At 51.1% G+C, this 20385-nt stretch overlaps 8 protein-coding genes across 8 annotated transcripts; 4 read left to right on the top strand and 4 right to left on the bottom strand.

The window, feature by feature from the left end:
• Positions 1-61: 61 nt before the first annotated feature.
• Positions 62-1281, top strand: BJX68DRAFT_268189 (uncharacterized protein; the record flags this gene model as incomplete). The annotated part of the gene is made up of 4 exons (XM_071046008.1): positions 62-178; positions 260-684; positions 747-1121; positions 1185-1281. The coding sequence occupies 4 exons, from the start codon at positions 62-64 to the stop codon at positions 1279-1281; spliced, it is 1014 nt and encodes a 337-aa protein (XP_070897645.1).
• A 3462-nt stretch (positions 1282-4743) lies between these two features.
• Positions 4744-5584, bottom strand: BJX68DRAFT_268187 (EXPERA domain-containing protein; the record flags this gene model as incomplete). Its single annotated transcript, XM_071046007.1, has 3 exons — positions 4744-4928; positions 5067-5282; positions 5506-5584. 3 exons carry the CDS (start codon positions 5582-5584, stop codon positions 4744-4746), a joined length of 480 nt encoding a protein of 159 aa, XP_070897644.1.
• A 3902-nt stretch (positions 5585-9486) lies between these two features.
• Positions 9487-10801, top strand: BJX68DRAFT_256133 (TauD/TfdA dioxygenase family protein; the record flags this gene model as incomplete). Its single annotated transcript, XM_071043144.1, has 3 exons — positions 9487-10169; positions 10243-10577; positions 10689-10801. 3 exons carry the CDS (start codon positions 9487-9489, stop codon positions 10799-10801), a joined length of 1131 nt encoding a protein of 376 aa, XP_070897643.1.
• Positions 10802-11428: 627 nt separating this feature from the next.
• Positions 11429-16416, bottom strand: BJX68DRAFT_239900 (putative non-repetitive nucleoporin). Its single transcript, XM_071040603.1, has 5 exons — positions 15876-16416; positions 13362-15818; positions 13225-13313; positions 12541-13170; positions 11429-12440 (listed from the first exon to the last, which is right to left on the bottom strand). Exons 1-5 carry the CDS (start codon positions 16165-16167, stop codon positions 11832-11834), a joined length of 4077 nt encoding a protein of 1358 aa, XP_070897642.1. The 5' UTR covers positions 16168-16416; the 3' UTR covers positions 11429-11831.
• A 107-nt stretch (positions 16417-16523) lies between these two features.
• BJX68DRAFT_239898 (uncharacterized protein) lies at positions 16524-17377 on the top strand. Its single transcript, XM_071040602.1, has 2 exons — positions 16524-16786; positions 16864-17377. The coding sequence occupies exons 1-2, from the start codon at positions 16635-16637 to the stop codon at positions 17267-17269; spliced, it is 558 nt and encodes a 185-aa protein (XP_070897641.1). The 5' UTR covers positions 16524-16634; the 3' UTR covers positions 17270-17377.
• On the bottom strand, positions 17378-18618 carry BJX68DRAFT_239897 (protein rot1). The gene is made up of 4 exons (XM_071040601.1): positions 18381-18618; positions 18202-18316; positions 17965-18143; positions 17378-17916 (listed from the first exon to the last, which is right to left on the bottom strand). The coding sequence occupies exons 1-4, from the start codon at positions 18492-18494 to the stop codon at positions 17620-17622; spliced, it is 705 nt and encodes a 234-aa protein (XP_070897640.1). The 5' UTR covers positions 18495-18618; the 3' UTR covers positions 17378-17619.
• BJX68DRAFT_239896 (5-formyltetrahydrofolate cyclo-ligase) lies at positions 18619-20350 on the top strand. The gene is made up of 5 exons (XM_071040600.1): positions 18619-18904; positions 18965-19477; positions 19535-19883; positions 19947-20033; positions 20085-20350. Exons 1-3 carry the CDS (start codon positions 18811-18813, stop codon positions 19654-19656), a joined length of 729 nt encoding a protein of 242 aa, XP_070897639.1. The 5' UTR covers positions 18619-18810; the 3' UTR covers positions 19657-19883; positions 19947-20033; positions 20085-20350.
• On the bottom strand, positions 19459-20350 carry BJX68DRAFT_239894 (small nuclear ribonucleoprotein E). The gene is made up of 3 exons (XM_071040599.1): positions 20086-20350; positions 19944-20034; positions 19459-19880 (listed from the first exon to the last, which is right to left on the bottom strand). The coding sequence occupies exons 1-3, from the start codon at positions 20224-20226 to the stop codon at positions 19828-19830; spliced, it is 285 nt and encodes a 94-aa protein (XP_070897638.1). The 5' UTR covers positions 20227-20350; the 3' UTR covers positions 19459-19827.
• Positions 20351-20385: the final 35 nt, after the last annotated feature.

The raw sequence follows: 20385 nt of genomic DNA, 5'->3' as shown, positions 1-20385 counted from the left end.
TTTCTTTCGCCCTCTTTTCTCGAGATCTCAACCCCTTCAAACCAGCTCGATTTTCTCCAGAATGCCTGCGAAACGCCCCTCAAGATCCTCCCGCGACCAACGCGAAATGGTCGAAGACGGGAACTGCTGCGAGCGCGAAAACCACCACCACCACCACCAGACCACGAAACAAGCGGTGGTCAGCCGTCTCAGTCTCCGGTAACATCGATTCAGGGTATTGCGAAACCTCGATTACGACACCTACAACTGCCTCTGTCAGGGAAGAGTGGATGGGAATATGGCCAGCGATTTTGAAGACGACAGCGACGAGGAGGCAGATGAAAATGAGGACGATGAGGAGGATGGAGATGACGGTGAGGCCAAGAAGCCAAAGAAAGCCAAATGCACCGGCGGGCTAACGTGCATCTGCAACAAACCCGCCGCAGAGCATCCAGAACACCCCTACACCGTCTCCGTCTCCGGGTATCGCAAATTTATAGATCTCATCGCTCATACCAATTTGCGCTCACCTGATGCATTCGACATGTACATATTCAACGATTTCGAAAGATATGGTGTCCTCGAAGTCCTGCAAAACCTTGTTCTCGACTTCATCGAGGCCAAGGATAACTGGAAAGAGCAGTGGGCTGTATGCGAGTCAATCCCAGTTTACTGGATCAGCAATGCCATCATGCCTTTCACCATGTGCGACTTTTGTCTTCATGGAGGTTTATGCTACCCTTGCTAACTTGCGTCTGTCAATGTAGGATTGACGGAAGCGATGTGCATGCCATCACTGGCCTGCTCGCCAACCTCGAGTCTGTGGACCTTCTCAAGCCCGACTCGGATGTCAGAAACGTACACTTCGTCATAGCTCAGTATCTTATTCTCGCTTCCGAGATGCGGGAGTACAATTTGTTAAACGAGGATGATTCGGCCAAGGTCGAAGGTCACTTCGATGCTTACGTCTTGGCGTATGCGAAGAAGTATCAGATCAATCTTCAAGGCCCATCCGACCTAGATAAGCTTGTTAAGAGCATTGAGGAAGCGTTCAACGAGGGTGATATCGAACTCCCGGCTCCTTCTGCTGATCCATGGAAGTGGGCTGCAGCTCATAAAGCCTATGTGAAAGAGCACAGCGGGTGACCCTTGTCGAAAATGGGTAAAATCGGGGGCGACAACTACGATATTACCGCCATGACCAGGGCGGAGCGCAAGAAGCATAGCTTTAACAAGAAAGACCCCCTCGGCAAGAAGGAGCTCGACGCCATCAAGAACGGCATGATTATGCAGTTGGGATAGGCGGTTGACTTTGCTATCCGGGTTGGCTCCTGTGTACTGCTATACCCCGTTTTCGTGCTCCCTTTTAATGTTTCATGTAAGGCTAGCTGTGGTGTATGCAATATCAAGCAAGGATTTTAATCCCTCCTCGCCTTGGCCAACTCTAGAATAGCGGATAAGGTAGTATAGATCCCAACAGCGCATGGTCTGAACGCTCGACAGCTATGGTCAGGATAATAATTCCGGTCTTGAGAATAGGCAAGCTGGTGAACATGCTCGTTTTCGAGGCCCTTCCTTCTCAGCTTGATGCTCCTAAAAGTCCCGCAATCGTGGATGAACCATAAGCTAAGCCAACTTCAGTCCACGCCTTTTCTGCAGAGTACCGAAACGGGCAACCAACTTGTTCTCTAGTGCGACTCGTCTATCAAAAGTCCCCTTCTCGGTGTCATGGTTGGAGCTGAGCGCACGTTGCAGCCGCAAGCCAGCGGGATAGTTCCGGGAGAGTGCCCAAACCAGGTTAGGCCGCAAGGGTTGCTAGGTCCAAGGGTCATCCTCGAGACATGTCGTTGTGGACGCATCTAGGCTTCGTTTTCAAAAGTACGGTAGCCGTGGGGTGGTGGTGTGGGGAGGAGTGCGAATATATATCGACAGACGAGCGCGGCTATCGAAAATCATTTCTAAGCGAACTCGCACCAGAAGATAATCGAAAAGTCAGCCCTTGCTGAGAAATCAATACATATATATATATGGACATAGGTTCCTCGACCGCTCGGGAACATTCCGCGTGTGCCTGACTTGTATATCAATTGTTGTATAGATGACGCATGACGGTTGCCTGAGCGGGTGATTTTCCTCTCCTCCGTCCGCAGTGTTGCTTCCTCCCCAGGACCACAACCCCCCTCAACCAGAGCTTCTCGTTTCAGATACCCAGCTCACTTCTTCCCGCTCCTCTATTGCATTCAAGCCTACTCTTAAATTCCTCTTGCCGTCTGTCCTTATCCGTCTCACTCCTTTGAACCCCCAACCGCGCCCCCCCCTCACATGCCCTTGTGATCCATCAGCTTCTTCGCCTCATTGTATTATATCAGACTGCTGTCAGCCTCGTTGAACCTCCTTCATTTCTCTCCGACCTTTTTCACACCTGCGCTCTTTATTCCGTGTACAATAAACACCACTGGAAGCAATCCCGACCGTCCTGCTCCTTATCTCTCGCTCAACGCTCCCCTCCACGTTTCAAGTTTCCCCGCACCACTCCGGCCGCCATGTAAGTTCTATGAGATGAGGATTGAAGCTTACAGACAAGAAACAATACTGACAATCGCTTCTATCAGGCGCATTACAGTGAACGTAATCCGACCGGATCAAGCCGATCTGGATCTCATTCCTCTTGTGGTCGGTCCCGACATGTCGATCGAGCTCCTTAAAAGCATCGTCGAAAGCGAAACATCCATTCCTCCTTCCTCCCAAAGACTCGTCTACAATAATCAGCTACTCGGTGATGACTCCAAGACTCTTGAACAGGTTGGAATCGGAGAGGGGGACATGCTAGGGGTCCACGTTACGACGCTTCGGGGACCGCCAGCGCAGCCTCGCAGTGCAGGCGGCCCAAGTCCCTCCCCGCAGCAGATTCAGCGACGGCAGCAGCAAATGAATCCCGATCCCGAGATGATCCGACTGCACATCCTTGGAGATCCCCGTGTGCGCGATGCCGTGCGACAGCGAAATCCCGAGCTGGCAGATGTTGCCCACGATCCTCAACGATTCCGGGAGGTCCTCCTCAGTCAGCAGCGGCAGGAATCTCAGAGAGAGGCGGAGAAGGAAGCCCGCATCGCGATGCTAAATGCCGATCCATTCAACCCAGACAACCAAAAGGAAATCGAGGAAATCATTAGGCAAAATGCGGTGACGGAGAACTTGCATAATGCAATGGAGCATCACCCGGAATGTAGGTTGCTGAGAGGGTGTTTCCGCCCTGCGCTGAGGATGAGCACAGACCGCTAACCTGTGTCACAGCGTTCGGCCGCGTGACGATGCTATATATTCCCGTAGAGGTCAACGGCCATAGAGTCAACGCATTCGTCGATTCTGGCGCTCAGGTAACGATCATGTCGCCCGATTGCGCGACCGCGTGCAACATCATGCGCCTGGTGGACACAAGATACGGAGGAATCGCAAAGGGTGTCGGAACAGCGAATATCCTGGGTCGAGTGCACTCCGCTCAAATCAAGATCGGCCAAATGTTCTTACCCTGCTCCTTCACCGTCATGGAAGGAAAACACATCGACCTCCTCCTGGGGTTGGACATGTTAAAACGACACCAGGCTTGCATTGATCTGAAACAAGGCGCGCTCGTGATTCAGGACCAAGCCGTCCCTTTTCTCGGCGAGGCGGACATCCCCAAACACCTCCTGGAAGAGTTTGAAGACGAGCCCGTGATCAAGGGGGCCGATGGCGCCGAGGTCGGCGCTCGTACAGGCGCTGTCACTCATCAAGCTGGCGGCCAGGGTCAAGCCCAGAGTGCCGGTGGCCCTCGCCCTGCCGCGCCCACACCATCTTCGTCTCGTCCTGCTCCTTCGCAGCCGCAACCGTCACGCTATCCTGAGGCTGCCATTGCGAAGATCACGGAACTTGGATTTACCCGCGACGAGGCCATTCGTGCTCTCGAAGCAGCTAACGGGGACCTTGAAGGGGCTATTGGGTTTTTGATATGATCCGCAGTCCACATGTCCGTTATATCCAGCGTTGAGACATCAGTGTCAAGTTCCGAGGAAGATGATGTGTTTCGGTAATGCCTATCTTCATCTTAGACGCAATGGTCTATACCTGTACCGGACGATGCGATTTGGTTAACCTTCTAGCGCTACCTTGATTGTGCACGGTAAAGGGTCGGGTGATACTAGGCATCCCGGGCAATTGTTATCTCTGCGCAGAATACTAACTCGCAAACGGGTTTTTTTTTTTTTCGAGCCTCGGGCTCCACGATTCAACCTGTGTCTTTGACTGGTGTGTCCTTACGGTAGTCACCCGAGGCAATTTACCCTTTTGAATGAATGTTATGATAGTTGCTATATTATATTATGCTCCTGTGAAGTCTATTTCAAGAATCGAGGATATATAGGGCCCGTAAAAATGATACGATCGCTCTACGATTTTCTTCCAGAGCCTACAAAGTCTGGTTCGTGCTTTGTATACCTCCCGCGCGACATATTCTAGCGTTAAGCCAGAAATATATGGACATTGAACCGCGATCGACTGCAGTTGACTGCAATCGATGTATGTAGACCAAACCAAAAGACTGTACATTGGTTTCGACCTTGTGCTGTGGCCGTACCTTGCTATCTCCTTATCATGCTAGGAGATCGCATGTTCCACTGAAGATAAGAGGGTGATACGATCACTCCTGTTTTGACTTATTCAGGAGCCTCCCCCGAAGCCGCCAAAACATATCCAAGGCCATGAAAGCTCCTAAGGTAGAAATAGAAATTAACTCAAGCTCCCGAGGAGTAGTGGGGCGGAGCCATGCTTACCAAGGGCGACATATGGACCGTACAGCGAGGTGAGGTTCCGCTTTTCCGCCGTCGTGCGGTCCTCCCAGTCCCAGACCTCCATGAGACAGGTCCAGGACGTCAGGAAAGACTGGAACCCGAACACAAGCAAATGGACTGGGACTAGAGGATCATCTGTCATCATCATCAAACGGCGAGTCAGTTGTGTATTCACCGGACAAGTCAGCATGCAGAATCCCGAGGCTGGAACTGCGGGATTCGAAATTGCGAATCCATAACTTTCAAATTTTCAAAGTTCACCAGAGGAAGAGGGTGGGTCACCTCTTAGAAGAGCGCCGAGTGCCCAGGTACTCAACGGGAGGTGGTAGTATAATTCCATATACATGAAGGATGTGAACCATGTTGGAACAGGGCCGATAAAAAACTTATCGCGGAATGTTGTGATGTAGTAGTTGCGTAGTAGGCGAGAGACGTCGTTGTTGAAAAGGCTTGGGAGGATCGGAACAGCGTCAACCACTATTGAGAAGATGTCATACCACCCGGCGTCAGTCGATCCGTACGTACTCTAGATTATCATGCCCGTGGCTGCACATGGCTGCATCTCGGTGGACGGGCACAAGCCGAGAGAAAAGAGTCTCTCATCACCATGCCGTGTGCCATGCCCGGGAGATGATGATGGAATGTATGGATGATGTGGAGACTGGGAAGAATCCCTGCGGGACCTGGGTGAACAACTCACAAAGGATGATAGGAATGTGGATTGCGAAGAACCCGAAGTAGATTAGGTCGCGCTTCCGTCTCCAGAGACTCAGAGCCATGGCTGGTTGATGGGCGGGAAATTCAATTCACCCACGAAAGGAGAACCGTGTGCAGCCAGTCCAGAGTCGGGGTCGGGGTTGGTTTCAGAGCTGGGGGTTTGGGACGAGACGTGATAAGTGGAAAATCAGGGACGAAGAAGAGAGCGCAAGTCTCGCAAGTTGATCTTTCCAAACGCGCTCAGGAGGACAACCGCGAGTCTTGAGACTGTGCGAGTGAAGCCGCGCGGTCATGTGACTGGTCACTCCAGCTAACTTTCCCCTCCTCAGCTTCGCCCAGAGTTAAGAACCACCTGGATCCTGCTGGCCCGCCGTTCACCAGATCCGAGCCGGTGGAAGCTCGAGTCAGAGATAACGCACGACTAGGGCCATGCTTGCTTTTTCAAAATGCACGCGTCCTAGGCTCCCTAAACATAGCTTAAGCTTAGCTGCGTGGATCGTATGCTGTACAGGCTGTACGCAATCTCGCTGCGGTAAGTAAAGTTTAGTGTGCGGCCTAAGGACTGAAACCCTTCAATTTGCTTTTTTGCTTGTCTTTGGTGTTGTAGTATATTCTAACATTGTGTCAACATCACAGGGACGACTGATCCCCGTGAAGCAGAATCTATGACCTAATGCTAAGGACCACAGACAGCGATTGGGCCTCAACCATGCCATGAGTGACGGAAATAACGATTGGAACGTGTGTCTCACCGCAACTCTGAGCTCTGCCGTTCAGGTGCCGAGTCTACTGAGGTCCTGGCTCGTGCGATGTCCCCGTTGCCAGTTGGAGCACAGGATGACAGGGAGAAGAACGAAAGTCCTCATTGAGAAGCAACTATCGACCCAGAATTGAGCCAGTCGACCGTTTTGAAAGTACGTGCTGATCTTGCATCTGCTTGGGGATTGGCCTTGATCAGTCTTACCGTCGAATTCCTGCAAGGACTAATCGCCTCATCCATCGCTGTTCTTAGCACGAAGGATGCTCGTTCCCAGTCTTTGCTCAGAATCAGACAGACTAAGCATGGGTGCTGCATATGGAATGCAGCTAGTTTCTTCGATCCAGAAATCTCGAAGTTTTGCGACCCATTGAAGCCTCGCGCTACTCCGTAACTGTCTTCGAGACTGGGACCCGCTCTTCAACTCGTTGGGGCCAGAGCACGGGAACTTTACATTTAGTGCCAAAAGCTCTGAACAGCCTGTCCAATGATACCTCTTTCGTCGAACATAGTCTCGAATCCAAGTGGGCCGGTCCCCAGAACCCGAAAGGTGCAACTCGCGCCCCTCTACGGAGTAGGTTCTGGTACCTTGCGAGGACATTATTCTGATTATCATTGTTTGCCTGGGACTTTGATGCGGAATCTTGGTCTGCCGGCAGTTAGAATTACGAGGCCCTTTGCGAATCGGTTGTTCTCAAAGTTGCCACCTCATGCTCATTTGTCGTCACCATGCCGATTCCTTCACCATGGATCCTTTCACGGTCGATTGGCCAAATGGGCGAGGAGGAAGAGACCCAGCTCGATCAACCAGTTTCCTATCCTGGTTGAAGGAGCAGCAGCCGAGATCGTCTTTGACTGCCCGGTCAGGTCCCATGTTGGGCTCTCCGATGTAGCACAAGTAGATATCGTCACTCGATAGCAGATTTAGGCAATATTCTCGATGCACGGCTGATTTCATCCTGCAGTCGTGACCGAGATATGATCTCCACCCAACTGCTGGCCAGGACGGTGGACCAGACTCCCGCTGTGATGTGGACGGTCAGGACCTCGGCATGCGGGCCAAGATTAGCTCTTTTCGGTGTCGTATTGCGCCTTATCAGAGCAAACATTCTTTGTGTTCTTCCGTCAGGCTTCGATGGGTCCTCGAAAAGCATGGAAAAGACGGTCCAATGCCCTCGCCGGTCGTCTGGGGCCGATTTCGATGCATAGTTGTCTGACTCTCCTGCCCAGGAATAATCTACCGATGTGGGGACCCCGAGATAGACTATGGGCATTGGACCGTTCTCCCGAAATGAAGTGGAGTTACGAGGGTTGCAGGACGCTTGGCTTGAAACAAGCGCATCAGCTTGCGCTGTTTCTTCCACCCTTGTCAACTCCGTCGCAAACGAATGATATTGAACAACCAAGCCTACCGGCGCAGGGATACCGATAGCATCTCCCTTCGACGGACCACTCGCAGTCGCCAACTAAGCAAGTCCATGTGCAACCCTTGATTTCGCCCTCGCCCTGGTGCAAGGCCAACCTATAAGGGTGTGAGATGAGTCTGTTTCAGAGAACATCTCGTCCGCGTCTCGGGGAAGCGACTGTGTTTTCCTGGGGTCCCCTTATTCCGCAAAGAGAGCGATCCCAGTTCAGAGGACGACGCTTTCCCCGAATCCGTCCAATGAATGAAGCCATATGAAGGTAAGATACATTTTATTGATGTCCCTCCCCACTAACGTGGCACGGAGGAGTTCCGGGGGACCACCACCTGCATTCGCCTTATCAATCAAGAAAAAGAAAATATTGGATAATCCACCAACGGACGACTCGGAAAAATCGCTGCAGTATCGCTGTGACACTTTGAATGAGACATGTAATACAAGAAATGACTTACTGATTGCGCTGCATATGTGGAACATGACACTCTCCCAGAAAGGCCACGGTAGCACAAACCGCAGGAGCAGGCGTTGATCGGGATTATACCATCTTCTCTCAAGCCATGTAAGGACTAATGCAAGATAGCAAAGCTACAGCAAGCTGCAGCTGCATTCTCGAAACTCGGGCAGCTAGCTACTGCAAAGGGCTACTTCCGCGATCCAGAACCAGCCCGTTCTGGGACCAGAAGCAGAACCAGAAAATGGATGATATTCGGCCAACATGCATGCTATTTCTATGGTCCCACTTATTCATCCTTCTGCGGCTTCTCGGCTCTCTTATCGTTCGCCCAAATTATTACACCAAGGGCTGTTGAGCGGTGAAACAGTTCTGGTACTGGTTGGAATGGACACTGGCGAGCCAATCCCCCGGAACACGCCGGGAGCAGGGAGTCGAAGGTGCTTAGTCGAGGCCCGTCAATCGCCGCAAGACCCAATCATGCTGATAGTCGCGTCCATGAGGATGTTTGGGACAACTGTTCGTTGCAGATTGCAGAAGCTATGTGCCGACAATGAGCCGTCAAGGGCCCTCTTGACCGCCTCTCTACTTGCTGCTTCCTTTGACAACGCGCGGGCTGAATTCCGAATGGTCCTTCCAGAATTCCTCTCGTCCAGTTCCTTTCCTTTCGCCTCTCCGTTCTGTTCCTTTTGGTAGATTTCAACGTCCTTTTCAAGTTTGTTTCTCTCATCTGAGTGGCTCCCTGGTATGCCGTTGCCCCTCTTCAGCCCCCCCCCACCCCTTTCACGATCTTATTCGAGTATGTACTCTGTCCGGCCACCGATGATGCACCCCTGCGCGCCATAGCATCGCGGAGACAGCTCCTTTATCCGTCACGCTGCGCATCTCCATAGCACGCTGACCGGCCCGGAGATGAAGGATAGTAGTCTAAGCGAAACTTCCCGGTGGATGCCATGATGGCGCTGCCGCTATTATCAGACCATCATCCACTTAGGTTTATTTCCCAGTTCAGAAGGAGCAGCAGCTTTATCGTGATGACGAGTTGGTCGCGCAAGAATTATTATTATTTATTGATCCTCTTCGTCCATCTCCTGAAACACACTTGACCGATATTATTTTCCTCTCAATTCTCAGGATTGACCAAGGCTATTTATCCTTGATCCCTCCACTTGCGCTTTTGTATATCATTTTACTCCTTGTATCACCGACGAAGCTCTGTTGGAGAAACGTTTCCTGCATCTCCCTCTCCTCGGCCCCTCCGCAGCAAGAGAGACCAAAAGTACTTATCGGAGAACGGCACCATTCGCGACATACTCCCATCCTCCAAGCACAATGCCTTCCTCCGCACCTGTCCTCAGGCCTAAGAAGGCGCAGCCCGTCACTGCACCTAAGGACAAGCAACCGATCAACTACGACATCAACATTCCTTACGTGGATGTTACCAAGGAAAACCACCTGCGAACAAGATACCCTGCATATCTTCCGACATGGGACAAGCTCTGGTTCGATCCGCTCCCTCCATTCGAATATAACGACCCCGCGCTGCGCGTAAAGGACAAGTCAAAGCCCAATCTTTTGACCCCCAATGCGAAAGTCACGCAGATTCAGCCTCAGATGGGCAGCGTAATTGAGGGCGTGCAATTGAGCCAACTGTCTGCAGCCGCTAAGGACGAGCTTGCGCTCCTTGTTTCCGAGCGCAAGGTCGTTGCTTTCCCCAACCAAGACCTGATTGATGCTGGCCCCGCAGCGCAGGCAGAATTCATGGGTTACTTTGGCAAGCCCAACTATCAGCCCGTCTCCGGAACAGTTCGTGGATTTCCTGGCTTCCATATCATCCACCGCGATGGAAACAAGGAGGAAATCTCCCGTTTTCTGGAGCAGCGTACAACCACCACGCTCTGGCATCAGGATGTAAGCTACGAGATTCAGCCGCCAGGCTATGTCATGTTGGGTCTACTAGAGGGGCCGGATGTTGGAGGCGATACTGTTTTTGCTGCGACCGACATGGCCTATAAGTGAGTCAACCTATAAGGAACAGCCCTTCCGGCCGCAAAGTACTGTACATGCAGAGCTAACGCTGGCGAGCAGGCGCTTATCCCCCACCATCTGTTCGTGGCTCGATACTCTGAGTGCAGTCCACTCATCTCACAAAATGATCAGCCATGCGCGTCTTACTGGTGGCTTGGTGCGCAAAGACGCCGTCGAAACTGTCCACCCATTGGTGCGCATTCATCCTGTGACTGGAGAGAAATGCCTGTACCTCAATGGAGAATTCATCACCAAGATCCAGGGTCTCAAGGAGCCGGAGCAGCGCTGGTTACTCGACTTTCTCATGCAGCACATTGTCAGTGGGCATGATTTCCAGGCGAGAGTCCGATGGCAGCCTAAAACCATCGTCATTTTCGACAATCGCAGCACAATTCGTACGTATTTTATTTTTCGGGGCCTTCCTATTTCCCCGTTTTCTTTAAACCGTGCATTAGCTTGCGACCCGAGGAAATTGGCGACTAACCAGAATCCTTTCCAACCCTTAGATTCGGCGATTGTCGACTATCTCGATGACGATTACGGTGCCAAACTCCGCCATATCTTCCGTCTGTGTGCTCTGGGCGAAAAGCCAATCCCCGTTTACGACGACTTTGAATGAACAACGACCCTGACCACCACCAATAATCTAATCCCGCAAACCCGAGCTTACTACTTTCTTTGTCCTCCACAACACGGGAAAAATACGTTTCTTGGAGCCACTTCTTCTACGTCAATAATGCATCCAGCCCGCCCTGGTTATTATTATTCGTCTCGCGCCCGTCGGTTGAATTGCTTGATTTGCATGCATGCCGCTGGTCCCGCATGTGGCCTTTTTTGTCTCTTGTTTCACCTTGCTTATCTTCTCATTTTCTCGCTGATACCTCGGTCCGGTTTCGATAGACAGTTTTGATGGATTTTTGGATTTCAGTTTTACCAGCATTATTTTTTTTTTTTTTTTTTTTTTGAATTTGGTTTCTTATCATTTCTCGAGGGACGGATGGCTTTAGACACGGCCTTTCTTTATCCGCTGCTCTGCGCTCTCTCTCTTCCTTGATTCTGGCTACGTCTGTTATGTTCCTCCCGGCCCTCATGATGGAATGCGCGAAATTCGGTATAGATTGTTTTGCTTTTTTTTTTCTGTCTTGACATCTTTGTTTTTGAGCAAGCAAGCGACCCTTGGATTGTTCTGGACTTTTAGCGACAGTCTTAATGATATTAATAGACAGGTGATTTCATGAGCAGACTACATACATTCGCCCAAATCTCTCTTCTCCCTCGTTCTTGAGCTTCATATTTATTGTATGTCGGCGGATACATAGTAGATCTTCGATACCGTGAGGATATTCTACAACAACTAAATAACAAGTCCATCGCAGCCCAGTACACTGCAAGGACAGGGTAAAACAAAAGCAAAACACATCACCAAGACAAGAAAGATTTCGGAACGCCAAATCTCAAAACGCGAATGCGACGGGATAAGAGACAAAAAAATTACGTTCCAAGTCTCTGCATGGAAGAGTAAAAGGACAGGAAAGAGAAATGAACAGAAGACGTCTTCATTACAACATCCATCGTCAAACCCATCGACCGACCAAGAACTAAACTACCCTCTATAACTCGTCGATCGAGACCAAGAAGTAGGATCAAGATCATCGCAAAATATCCTGGATTCTAGCCCTCAGCTCGTGCGCGACCTGCATCTGTTCCTGGGTGATCCCGCCCTGCTGCAAAAGAACAAGCATCTCAACTACGCGCTCGGCGATGAGGTCGCTTCCGAAAACAATACCGCCTAGGCGCACTGTATCGTGGAACCAGTGTTCGATGGTGTACAGGAGATCGCGGGCGATGAATTTGCGGTTTGTGCCTTGGAAAGGAGCTTCATCGGTGTAGTACATGGACTCAAGGACGGAGTAGATAGTTTCGTGGGCGACGCCGAGGTCAAAGAAAGTGTCGATGACCCACGTTGGGGGTCCGACATTGCGCTGGTGTTCTAGGGCGTAGCGCTCGAGCATGGGAAGAAGAACGGGGATAGGGAAAATGGTCTCAGACATGTGGAGACGAAAGCCTAGAGAGCGGAATTTTTGGGTAACGGCTTCGTAGGGCTGAGGGGAACCGCGGGCGAGAGTCTCATCGTGCAAGTCCTGCAGGAGGTGTTGCCATGTGGCGCGGATGTCGGCTGGGTTGCGATAATCGGCGATGTAGAAGATCTGGAGGCAGATATCGTAGTAGCTTGCGCTGTCGGCGTATTGGTTGAACATCTAATTGAGTTTGTTAGTATATGCAAGTGATGTAAGGGTGGGATGGGTTAAGATCTGGAAAGCGTGGGGGTGGAGATTTAGGAGAGGATGGGGCGCGTACGTAAGAGACCGTAAGAATGGAGCCGTCAACGTCCTCGAGAACTCTGGCTCGTTGCTCGGGTTCGAGCCTTGGGTCGTCCTTTAGTCGTTGTAAAAGGTCATCCTGGATATTCGCAATGTCGATGAGGTTGGAGATTTCCTGCAGCAATCGCTGGCGGGCTTGTCGTCCGACGTCTTGTGTGAAGGTTGAGGCGTTTGCCCGCGCTTGGCCGAGATATTCAATTCTCCGGCTAAGAGGAAGAACGAAGGAGCTGTTTGCGAGTTCTAGTTGCACCTTGGCCGCCTCAAAAAAGCGCTCCGACTGCGTGTAGTATTTCCATAGGAGATCGGCGTGGGCAAGGTCGTCTGCCGATTTGCGCTTGAGGTATACCACGACAAATGGAGAGTCGGACCTTAGCAGTCGATCACTCCATCCCTGCTCCAAATACCAATCATATAAGCTTGTCAAGAATACTTCATCTGTCGAATCTGAAATGATCCCATAAGCCTCATTTTTGCGTTTGGCGACGATTGTCAGCTGCCCATCAACGACGCCGGGGTCCTGAGCGGCAAGAGTGTCGACGGCGAGTATAACCTTGAAAATCAGGTCGTAGCATTGTTTCCTGAACAGATAGTGATCTCTTCGAGGGTCCTGAGCGAGTCTACTGTCAGCGCACGAGATGCATGTTCAAATCGGAATCCTTACCGGTTGGGGCTGGCCATCCATCATCCATGACAACGCCAAGTTAGCCTTGTCTGATCGACCAGCGACATTCAAAGCAAGTTGAATAGCACCTATAGAAGTTAGAAAACAACGTTTCAATTGGACACTTGAAAACATACCAGCAAAGAACTGGTTTGAGATATAGCTTTCGACGGCAGGTACTAGGTAGTCCATTGGGAGGCTCTCCGATACCTGTTGGAACAGATGCAAGCTCTCGTTCAGCAGATTGCGGCCAAGCTCGGAGTTGGAACCAGCCTCTGTGGCCCTCTTCAAGAGCTCCTGGGCCTTAAAAATCACAACATCTTCAGCACTACAGAAGCTGCCGCATCGGCGGCGCAACGCATCTGCAACAGTCTCGACATTAGCACCCTTGGCTATGTTTCGGTTTACAATCCCCTTGACTAGCTCCTTGGCGATTTCGTGACCTTTGGTGGTGCTGAAGAGCTCTTCAAACGTGAGTTTCAAGAATTTTTGCTTCGATTCCTCCGGCAACAGTGCGACGATCTCTTCAACTTTCTCATCGAACAGGACCAACACAAACGAAATGCCCTCAATTGTGTGAGACACTAGCTGGACGAGCGAGTGCAGCGCCCGGTGCTCAGCTTGCAGCTCAATTTCCTCCTGTTTCGTCGAGACGCGCGCAAGGGCTTCAGGGCCGCTCAAGCCTTCGATGAAAGACTTGTTCGACTTGAAGAACTCCTGGAGAGCAGACAGGTCTCGCTGAACGCCCTGTAATTTGGCAGCCGGGAAGGAAGACGAGATCGTCTGCGCTCCACCGGGCGCGCTGCCCACTTTGGCGATCTCCTTCTTCCATAATGAACGTAGAAGCCTTGAAATGTACAGCGCAATACCTGCATGTCGAGGGGATGGAACAACTGTGTCAATAGCGGGTGTTGAGTTGTCAGCGACCGCATTCTCATTCAAAGTCGGCCGTCCGCCGTAGTCGATAAAGACCTTGCGAGCAAACTCAAGGACTTCCGGGTCATTGATCTTTGATAAGCGGGAGTCCGTAGATACTTCGACGCCTTGACCACACGCAACCGCGAGGGCAGTTGCAAGCGTTTCGCTCCGGCCATACGTACGGATGAAATTCTTAATCTCGCCCTCAAGCCCCTCGTCACCGCCGCTACCTCCGTTGCGCACTAGAGCAGCGAATATGTCAACGAGTCGCCTCCTTCGGAACACGTGAATACCAGTATTGGTAAGTATAGCGACTTCCGCGGCTGGGGTGTCAAATTGAACGGCTAGTTCGTTACCGAAGCCCCCTGGGCTCGCTGATGCTGGCGTTGTTGGTGAGCTGAGTCCAATATCCTCCGCTCTGCTGCCCAAGGAGAGCCATATCCCGGTTTCAGCCGCTTTCCCGGGGATTACATTCTCCTGTGAACGAGCCACGCGCCCGGAGTCGGGGGCTGATATGAATAAAGTATCCGTCTTTTGTGTGGCATCTTGGCAGGTAAAGCAAAAGAAGTATCCTGGTGGATACCGGGCCGCGAATGTTGTGGGATTGAGGGTGTTTATCGGAACCTTGGCTGCCATGGATGACTGGAAGCGCGGTTGGCCCTGCGCTGCAGGGGCGGGATTATCGAAAGGAGGGGTTTTCACATAATGGGCCTGCATACTCGTTGGAGCAGTTGCGCCATTTGGTGCAGGAGACCAGCTGTAGGAACCAGTCGCGCTCAGGTAAATACGGTAGCCAGTTGCGGTCGTAGCCATCAAGTGATACCTCGATGCCTCCGCCGCCGGCACAGGACTGATTGAAACAATCTTGACTTTAGCGTTCAGTGTTTGGTTTGAAGCGATTATATGGCCAATGTTGGCATAGATATCGAGGGCCGGCTTCGTGATAGCAAGAGAGAGAGTACCATCCGTCTTCATGTGGAAGACCCTGATGGTAGATGCAGATGACAAAGTATATAATAATCGCCTGGAGTCGTCAATCTCCATTTGGACAACATGTTCCGAGGCCGATTGTGTGAAACTCAAAGACGGCGCAAACGTTGCGAGCCGGGAGCTGGTATGGTTGACCTTTGAGCATCGACCTTGGAACCACTTCTCCTCCTGTTGATATGTGAGCTCGTAGACGTCGTTATCTGATGTTCCGGCAAAGAAGATACGGCCAGTCGCGTCCGAGGAGGTTAGGATGTGAATGTCCAATCCTCGGATGGATGTCGACATTCCCGTCTGGAACAATGTGACTTGACGACTTCCCCCGGGTGTGGTTTCGCACTTCATTCCTAGAAGGATAACCTCGGCGGTCGTTGAGATGACAAGCAGATGGGTGATCGAAGGAAGAAACACGCCAGCTCGGGGTTTGGCGAGCTTTACAGAGTTGATGCTATTAGGTTGATCCTCGAACCCGACCAACTGAGGATTTGTGTGCGTGTAGTCCCAAATGTACAGCGCGTTGTCAATCGCCACCCACGCGTGATTCAACTCTGCCAACAATCCCATACTGGTTGATACTTGGGCTAAGTTATATTGGTCGAAAATCTGGTCGGGGATGTTGTACATCTTGACTTTTTGGAACGGCGCCCATGACGAGGACAATGGGATATCATAATCGGACGAAAATCCCTCTATCCAGATTGTTAGTTTGACCGTTCAATTCAAATTTATCCGGTTTGTCCACTTACGAGACAAATAGCTATCGAGATCTGGGTATCGAGCTTCTTGTGCAAGCGTATCATTGACCGTTCGCGCGGCACGGTCCTCTGTGGTTGAAGTCGGAGCTGTCGCTGGTTTTAAGGCGGACGCCGGAGGGAACCTAGGAAGGACAGTTTGGGGACTTGAGTTTGTTGGTTGTGTCGCCGTCTGGGACGACGCAATCGACTGTGAAATGGGCGCATTGCTGGTCGCGGGCGTCTGGAAAAAGGCTCCAGGAAGCGGCTTCTGAGGTGTCACAGGCGGCAGGGTAGGGTAGGACATGGTGCAGCTCCGAAGCCTGTCTAAGGCGTGAAGAAAGTGGTCGCGCTTCCCCGGCGTGGAAGCGACTCGTGCAGCGCAAGGGTCGGGGAAGGGAAGCAAATTCGAATGAAAAAAGGCAGGCCGGGGAGAAGAGCGGTAGGCTGGAGCGGGAGGAAAAGAAGCATGAATCGACACGCGGTTGTGTTCCTCAGCCGGGGTGTTGTCCTTGAGGCCGAAGTAGAGGCAGCATTCAATACAGAAGAAACAATGATGAAGCGATCATAATAAGCAGGGAAGAAACAAAATTGTGCACGGACCAGTCTAGGTCAAACTGAGCTCTCCGCCTTTTGCTGCTGCTCTACCTGCTTGTCTATTCTGCCTCATAAACAGAGCTGTGCAAACCCTTTTTTTCATAGCTTTCATAATAAGTTGTATAGCTCTTCTGGCCCTGTGATCTACTCTTGTTCCATTATTCTCGACATCTACCCATGCCAGCCATGTTCAGAGCTTTGCGACAAACAACCCGCTTGGGTCTCTACCAAGCACGATGGAACTCGACTGGCAGCCCGTCACTGCCGCCGCTGATGACCAAACTCAGGACTGATTTGAAGACTGCGATGAGAGCCAAAGACGCTGCCAGGTATGTCCTTTACTAGGTCTCGGCAGTTTATCTCAATGTCACCTATAACGCTCATTCTAACCACCTTCTATTCACAGACTAGACGTCCTCCGAGCTCTCATCTCCGAAACAAACAACTCCCAAAAGACCACCTCTCCTATTCAGACCGACTTGCAGCTCCTTTCGCTCATTAAGAAGCGTGTCGCTGCCTCGAAAGACTCGATTCAACAATTCATTGAAGCCAACCGACCGGATCTAAAGGAAAAGGAAGACAAGGCGCAGGAAATTTTGGAGGAGTACGCAAGCCAGGTCGAGACAATGAGCGTTGAGGAGATCACGCAGATCGTCTTGCAGGAAGTCGCAAAGCTGAAGGAGGCTGGAGAGAAATTCCAGGTCGGCACAGTTCTTAAATCCCTTTTTGCTCCTGGGGGTCCCCTGGACGGCAAGCCCGCGGAACGATCGGAGGTTGCAAAGATCGCCAAAGACGCTGTTTCGTCGGCATGATTGATGACGCTTCTTTGAAAGAAGAAAAGCAAAAGCGCAATGTATATTAACCACTGTACCACTATACGATCTATGCAAGAACTCCCCTATTACGGCTTGGCCCGATCCGATTGCACAACGGCATTGTGTTACAGCGTGGCAAAGACTCATTTGATTATATCACAGCCTCTGTTAGGATCGGAAAAAACCCTCGCATGCGAGGACCGGATCCAAATCAGAAACACTCAGTACACCAACGGAGCTTCAGCGCCATGCTCTAAAGACGCCACCCGGTAGCCTTGGTTTCAAATAATCCTGACGCCGAACTCGATCCTCGATACATCTACTCTGTATCGGCTGGAGCTATCAAACTATGACATGAACATAGCAATTCCACCCATCGCACTCATAATGATGCCAACCCACATCAGGCGATTCGGATCAATGAGGTTGTCTCTACTGACGATCTTCCCCAGGTCGAAAGTCGGGGTTGTCTTTCGGCTATTGTCCCGTTTTGATCTTTTGGATGAGATGGGGTTCAAAGTCGTGGTCGGCAACATCTCCGGTGGCCTGTAGGCAAGGTACATCGGGTGCATTGGCGATCCATCAAACGAGTAGAGATCCAGGCGCATGCTCTCATAGTATGGGTCCACCGCGACGGTGAAAGACTGGTGGTGTTAGAAGGAGCCGAAATATCTAGACGAGCTCACACATACATTGTACTTTTCAGTCTGGTTGTACCTCGTGTATGTTCCCATCGAAGACGAGCACGGGTCTGATAGTAGCTGTCTGCCGTCTACGACGATTGGTGTCAAATGCAGAGAGCCATCACGACCTATGGTGTAGGTCCCATGCTGCCACTGCATGATGCCCTGTGGACATGCGGGGTTCTGAGCTACTCGTCGCATTCGCCGTTAGCTTTCGCCCATGAATCTCGGTTTGTATATACTTACGGTTGGCAACAGCCCGGTAGAACGCTTCCTCAAAGTGCCCGTCAGCTGTGAACGAAAACGAGATACCCGTAAGGTCTGGCTCGATGAATTTGTCGTTGACTGCGTCATAGAATCCCTGGTCGTCAAAACTTTATCAGCACCATGCCCAGAAAAACCGCCCTCAGCCGGGGATAACCTACTGGGCCAGTAACAACGGCGCGGGACTTTGTGGTCCAGGTGCCTACTAGATCGGCGGCGTTGCCGGCACTAACGGTGCTTGCCAGAAGGCTAGCCACGAAGTATAACACAATCATTGCTGGAGGAAGCTATCGAAGTGGTTGTCAAGTTGGAAGAGATGAAAGGAACTGAGAGAAGAGAATCCTCATTCAAGGGCGCAATCCTGACTTCCCCTGCGAAGGGAGACTGGCCCTGTCGATCCAGCCATGCTAATCCACGAAACGGCGCCAAAACAACAGAAGAATCCATGAGATGCCAAGCCGTTAGCGATCAATCACTAGCAGGGTTGGACAATGATTCAACAACGCTGTTGAACGAACCCAGCCTTCTCCGTCTTCTTGTGTACAACAATCCAATTCTTCTATCGAGCCTCGCCGATTGCTGCTCATCGGGATGATGGCTGGAATCCAAACAGCAAAGAAGGATCTCCGCAAAAGAATGCGGGATGTCCTGCAGAGAATCCCCGCGGAATCTATCGTCACTCAATGTTGGATACACAACTCTCTAGCCTCAATCTATATTTTCAACGCAAGCTGACTATCCGTAGCTAGGACTGCTGCGATTAGACTATTCGCCCTTCCTGAATACCAAAAGGCCAAGAGAATAGGTGTATATCTTTCGATGCCGACAGGCGAACTGTCGACGACAGACATAGTCCAGGACGCCTTCAAAAACCACAAGGAAGTTTTCGTGCCTTATATTCACAGCATTGAAACTACAACTACGCAGCAGAAGACTTCTGTCATGGATATGCTAGCCTTGGACTCGATGGAGGAATTCATGGCCTTGGAGCGCGACAAATGGGGCATCCCGTCCTTTACAAAGGCACAAGCGCTGAGCAAGAAGGATTGCTTCGGCGGAACTGGACTCTCTGCGGCCCCAAATAATCAGACTGCGTCTGGATCTTCTGGGTTAGACCTGATCGTGATGCCAGGGATGGCCTTTGACCCCGAATTCAGAAGACTCGGCCATGGGAAAGGCTACTATGACAGTTTCCTGTCAAGGTACTTGAGATGGGAAGCAGAAAATGAGACAGCCCCGCGAGACATGCCTTTACTCGGTAAGCAATATCCTTACTCCAGACGTATGAGACGATAAATTCCTGACTAGACCACAGTCGCTCTCTCCCTCAAAGAGCAAACACTTTCCGCACCCGAAGAAGTACCCGTTACAAATCATGACTGGCCTGTAGATATCCTAATCGTTGGCGATGGTCGGTGTCTCGTGCGCCAACGGTGAAATCGAACGCCCCGAAAAGTTCCTTCTCATGTCCGCAGTTATCTATCCCATCCGTGTCCTCCAGTGGCAGGGCGTAAGAAGATGCCATCAAAGTCTTTGTAGCATCGGGGATTGGTCAAAGAGCTTTTTCAAATCAACGATGTATTATGTAGGAAGAAATGCGACTCGTAATCACTGAACAGCTTGAATAAGCGACACGTTGTCGCCCTTGAGGAGTATTTGGCCTAGTTTTGAAAGCGTATTAGCAACACGAGCTCTGACGAACCTAAGATAGTGTGTCTTCATACCTAATGGCCGTCTCTTCTCCTCCTCACTTTTTGTGGCTAGCTTGACCTCCACCGCGTCGTCAACGACAAGGTTCATGAACTCGTCAAACCCCTAGACACTCAGTCAGCGATGATTATTTCGCCGTAAAACAAGAACCCTTACTCTGATCTTTCCTTCTATGCGGAATGCGAGCTGCTCATAGAGCCAGATGGAGACTGTTGAGCGTTGCTGGAGGAGTTTGAAGATAAAGTGAATCGGCGCAAGCAGTGTCTTGCGAGCTGCACCACCTCCTCGGCCAGTCATGATGACAATAGATGTGTGGATATATTATGAAAAAAAAAAAAAAGAAAAGACACGAGACTCCGAAGCGTGAGTGTTAATTGAGAAGCAAGCGTGGTTAGTCGCGCGAGTGGTGGTTGATGAGCAGGAAAAAGATTGATCTGAAGCTTCCTTTGACCGCGG

The sequence above is a fragment of the Aspergillus pseudodeflectus genome (assembly GCF_044049435.1).
Source record: "Aspergillus pseudodeflectus strain CBS 756.74 chromosome Unknown BJX68scaffold_29, whole genome shotgun sequence".
Taxonomy (NCBI): Eukaryota; Fungi; Ascomycota; class Eurotiomycetes; order Eurotiales; family Aspergillaceae; genus Aspergillus; species Aspergillus pseudodeflectus.
The sequence above is the reverse complement of the archived record's forward strand: the minus strand, read 5'-3'. Positions and strand labels throughout refer to the sequence as shown.

Coding starts and splice junctions, on each gene's coding strand:
- BJX68DRAFT_239900 (XM_071040603.1), bottom strand. CDS start 16,167: ATGTCCTACCCTACCCTGCCGCCTGTGACACCTCAGAAGCCGCTTCCT. Junction 15,819..15,875: donor TCTCGATAGCTATTTGTCTC/GTAAGTGGACAA, acceptor CAATCTGGATAG/AGGGATTTTCGTCCGATTAT. Junction 13,314..13,361: donor CTCAAACCAGTTCTTTGCTG/GTATGTTTTCAA, acceptor TAACTTCTATAG/GTGCTATTCAACTTGCTTTG.
- BJX68DRAFT_239898 (XM_071040602.1), top strand. CDS start 16,635: ATGCCAGCCATGTTCAGAGCTTTGCGACAAACAACCCGCTTGGGTCTC. Junction 16,787..16,863: donor AGAGCCAAAGACGCTGCCAG/GTATGTCCTTTA, acceptor TTCTATTCACAG/ACTAGACGTCCTCCGAGCTC.
- BJX68DRAFT_239897 (XM_071040601.1), bottom strand. CDS start 18,494: ATGATTGTGTTATACTTCGTGGCTAGCCTTCTGGCAAGCACCGTTAGT. Junction 18,317..18,380: donor GCGCCGTTGTTACTGGCCCA/GTAGGTTATCCC, acceptor TTTGACGACCAG/GGATTCTATGACGCAGTCAA. Junction 18,144..18,201: donor CTACCGGGCTGTTGCCAACC/GTAAGTATATAC, acceptor TGCGACGAGTAG/CTCAGAACCCCGCATGTCCA.
- BJX68DRAFT_239896 (XM_071040600.1), top strand. CDS start 18,811: ATGATGGCTGGAATCCAAACAGCAAAGAAGGATCTCCGCAAAAGAATG. Junction 18,905..18,964: donor GGAATCTATCGTCACTCAAT/GTTGGATACACA, acceptor GACTATCCGTAG/CTAGGACTGCTGCGATTAGA. Junction 19,478..19,534: donor GCGAGACATGCCTTTACTCG/GTAAGCAATATC, acceptor ACTAGACCACAG/TCGCTCTCTCCCTCAAAGAG.
- BJX68DRAFT_239894 (XM_071040599.1), bottom strand. CDS start 20,226: ATGACTGGCCGAGGAGGTGGTGCAGCTCGCAAGACACTGCTTGCGCCG. Junction 20,035..20,085: donor GCATAGAAGGAAAGATCAGA/GTAAGGGTTCTT, acceptor CTGAGTGTCTAG/GGGTTTGACGAGTTCATGAA. Junction 19,881..19,943: donor GGAGAAGAGACGGCCATTAG/GTATGAAGACAC, acceptor TTTCAAAACTAG/GCCAAATACTCCTCAAGGGC.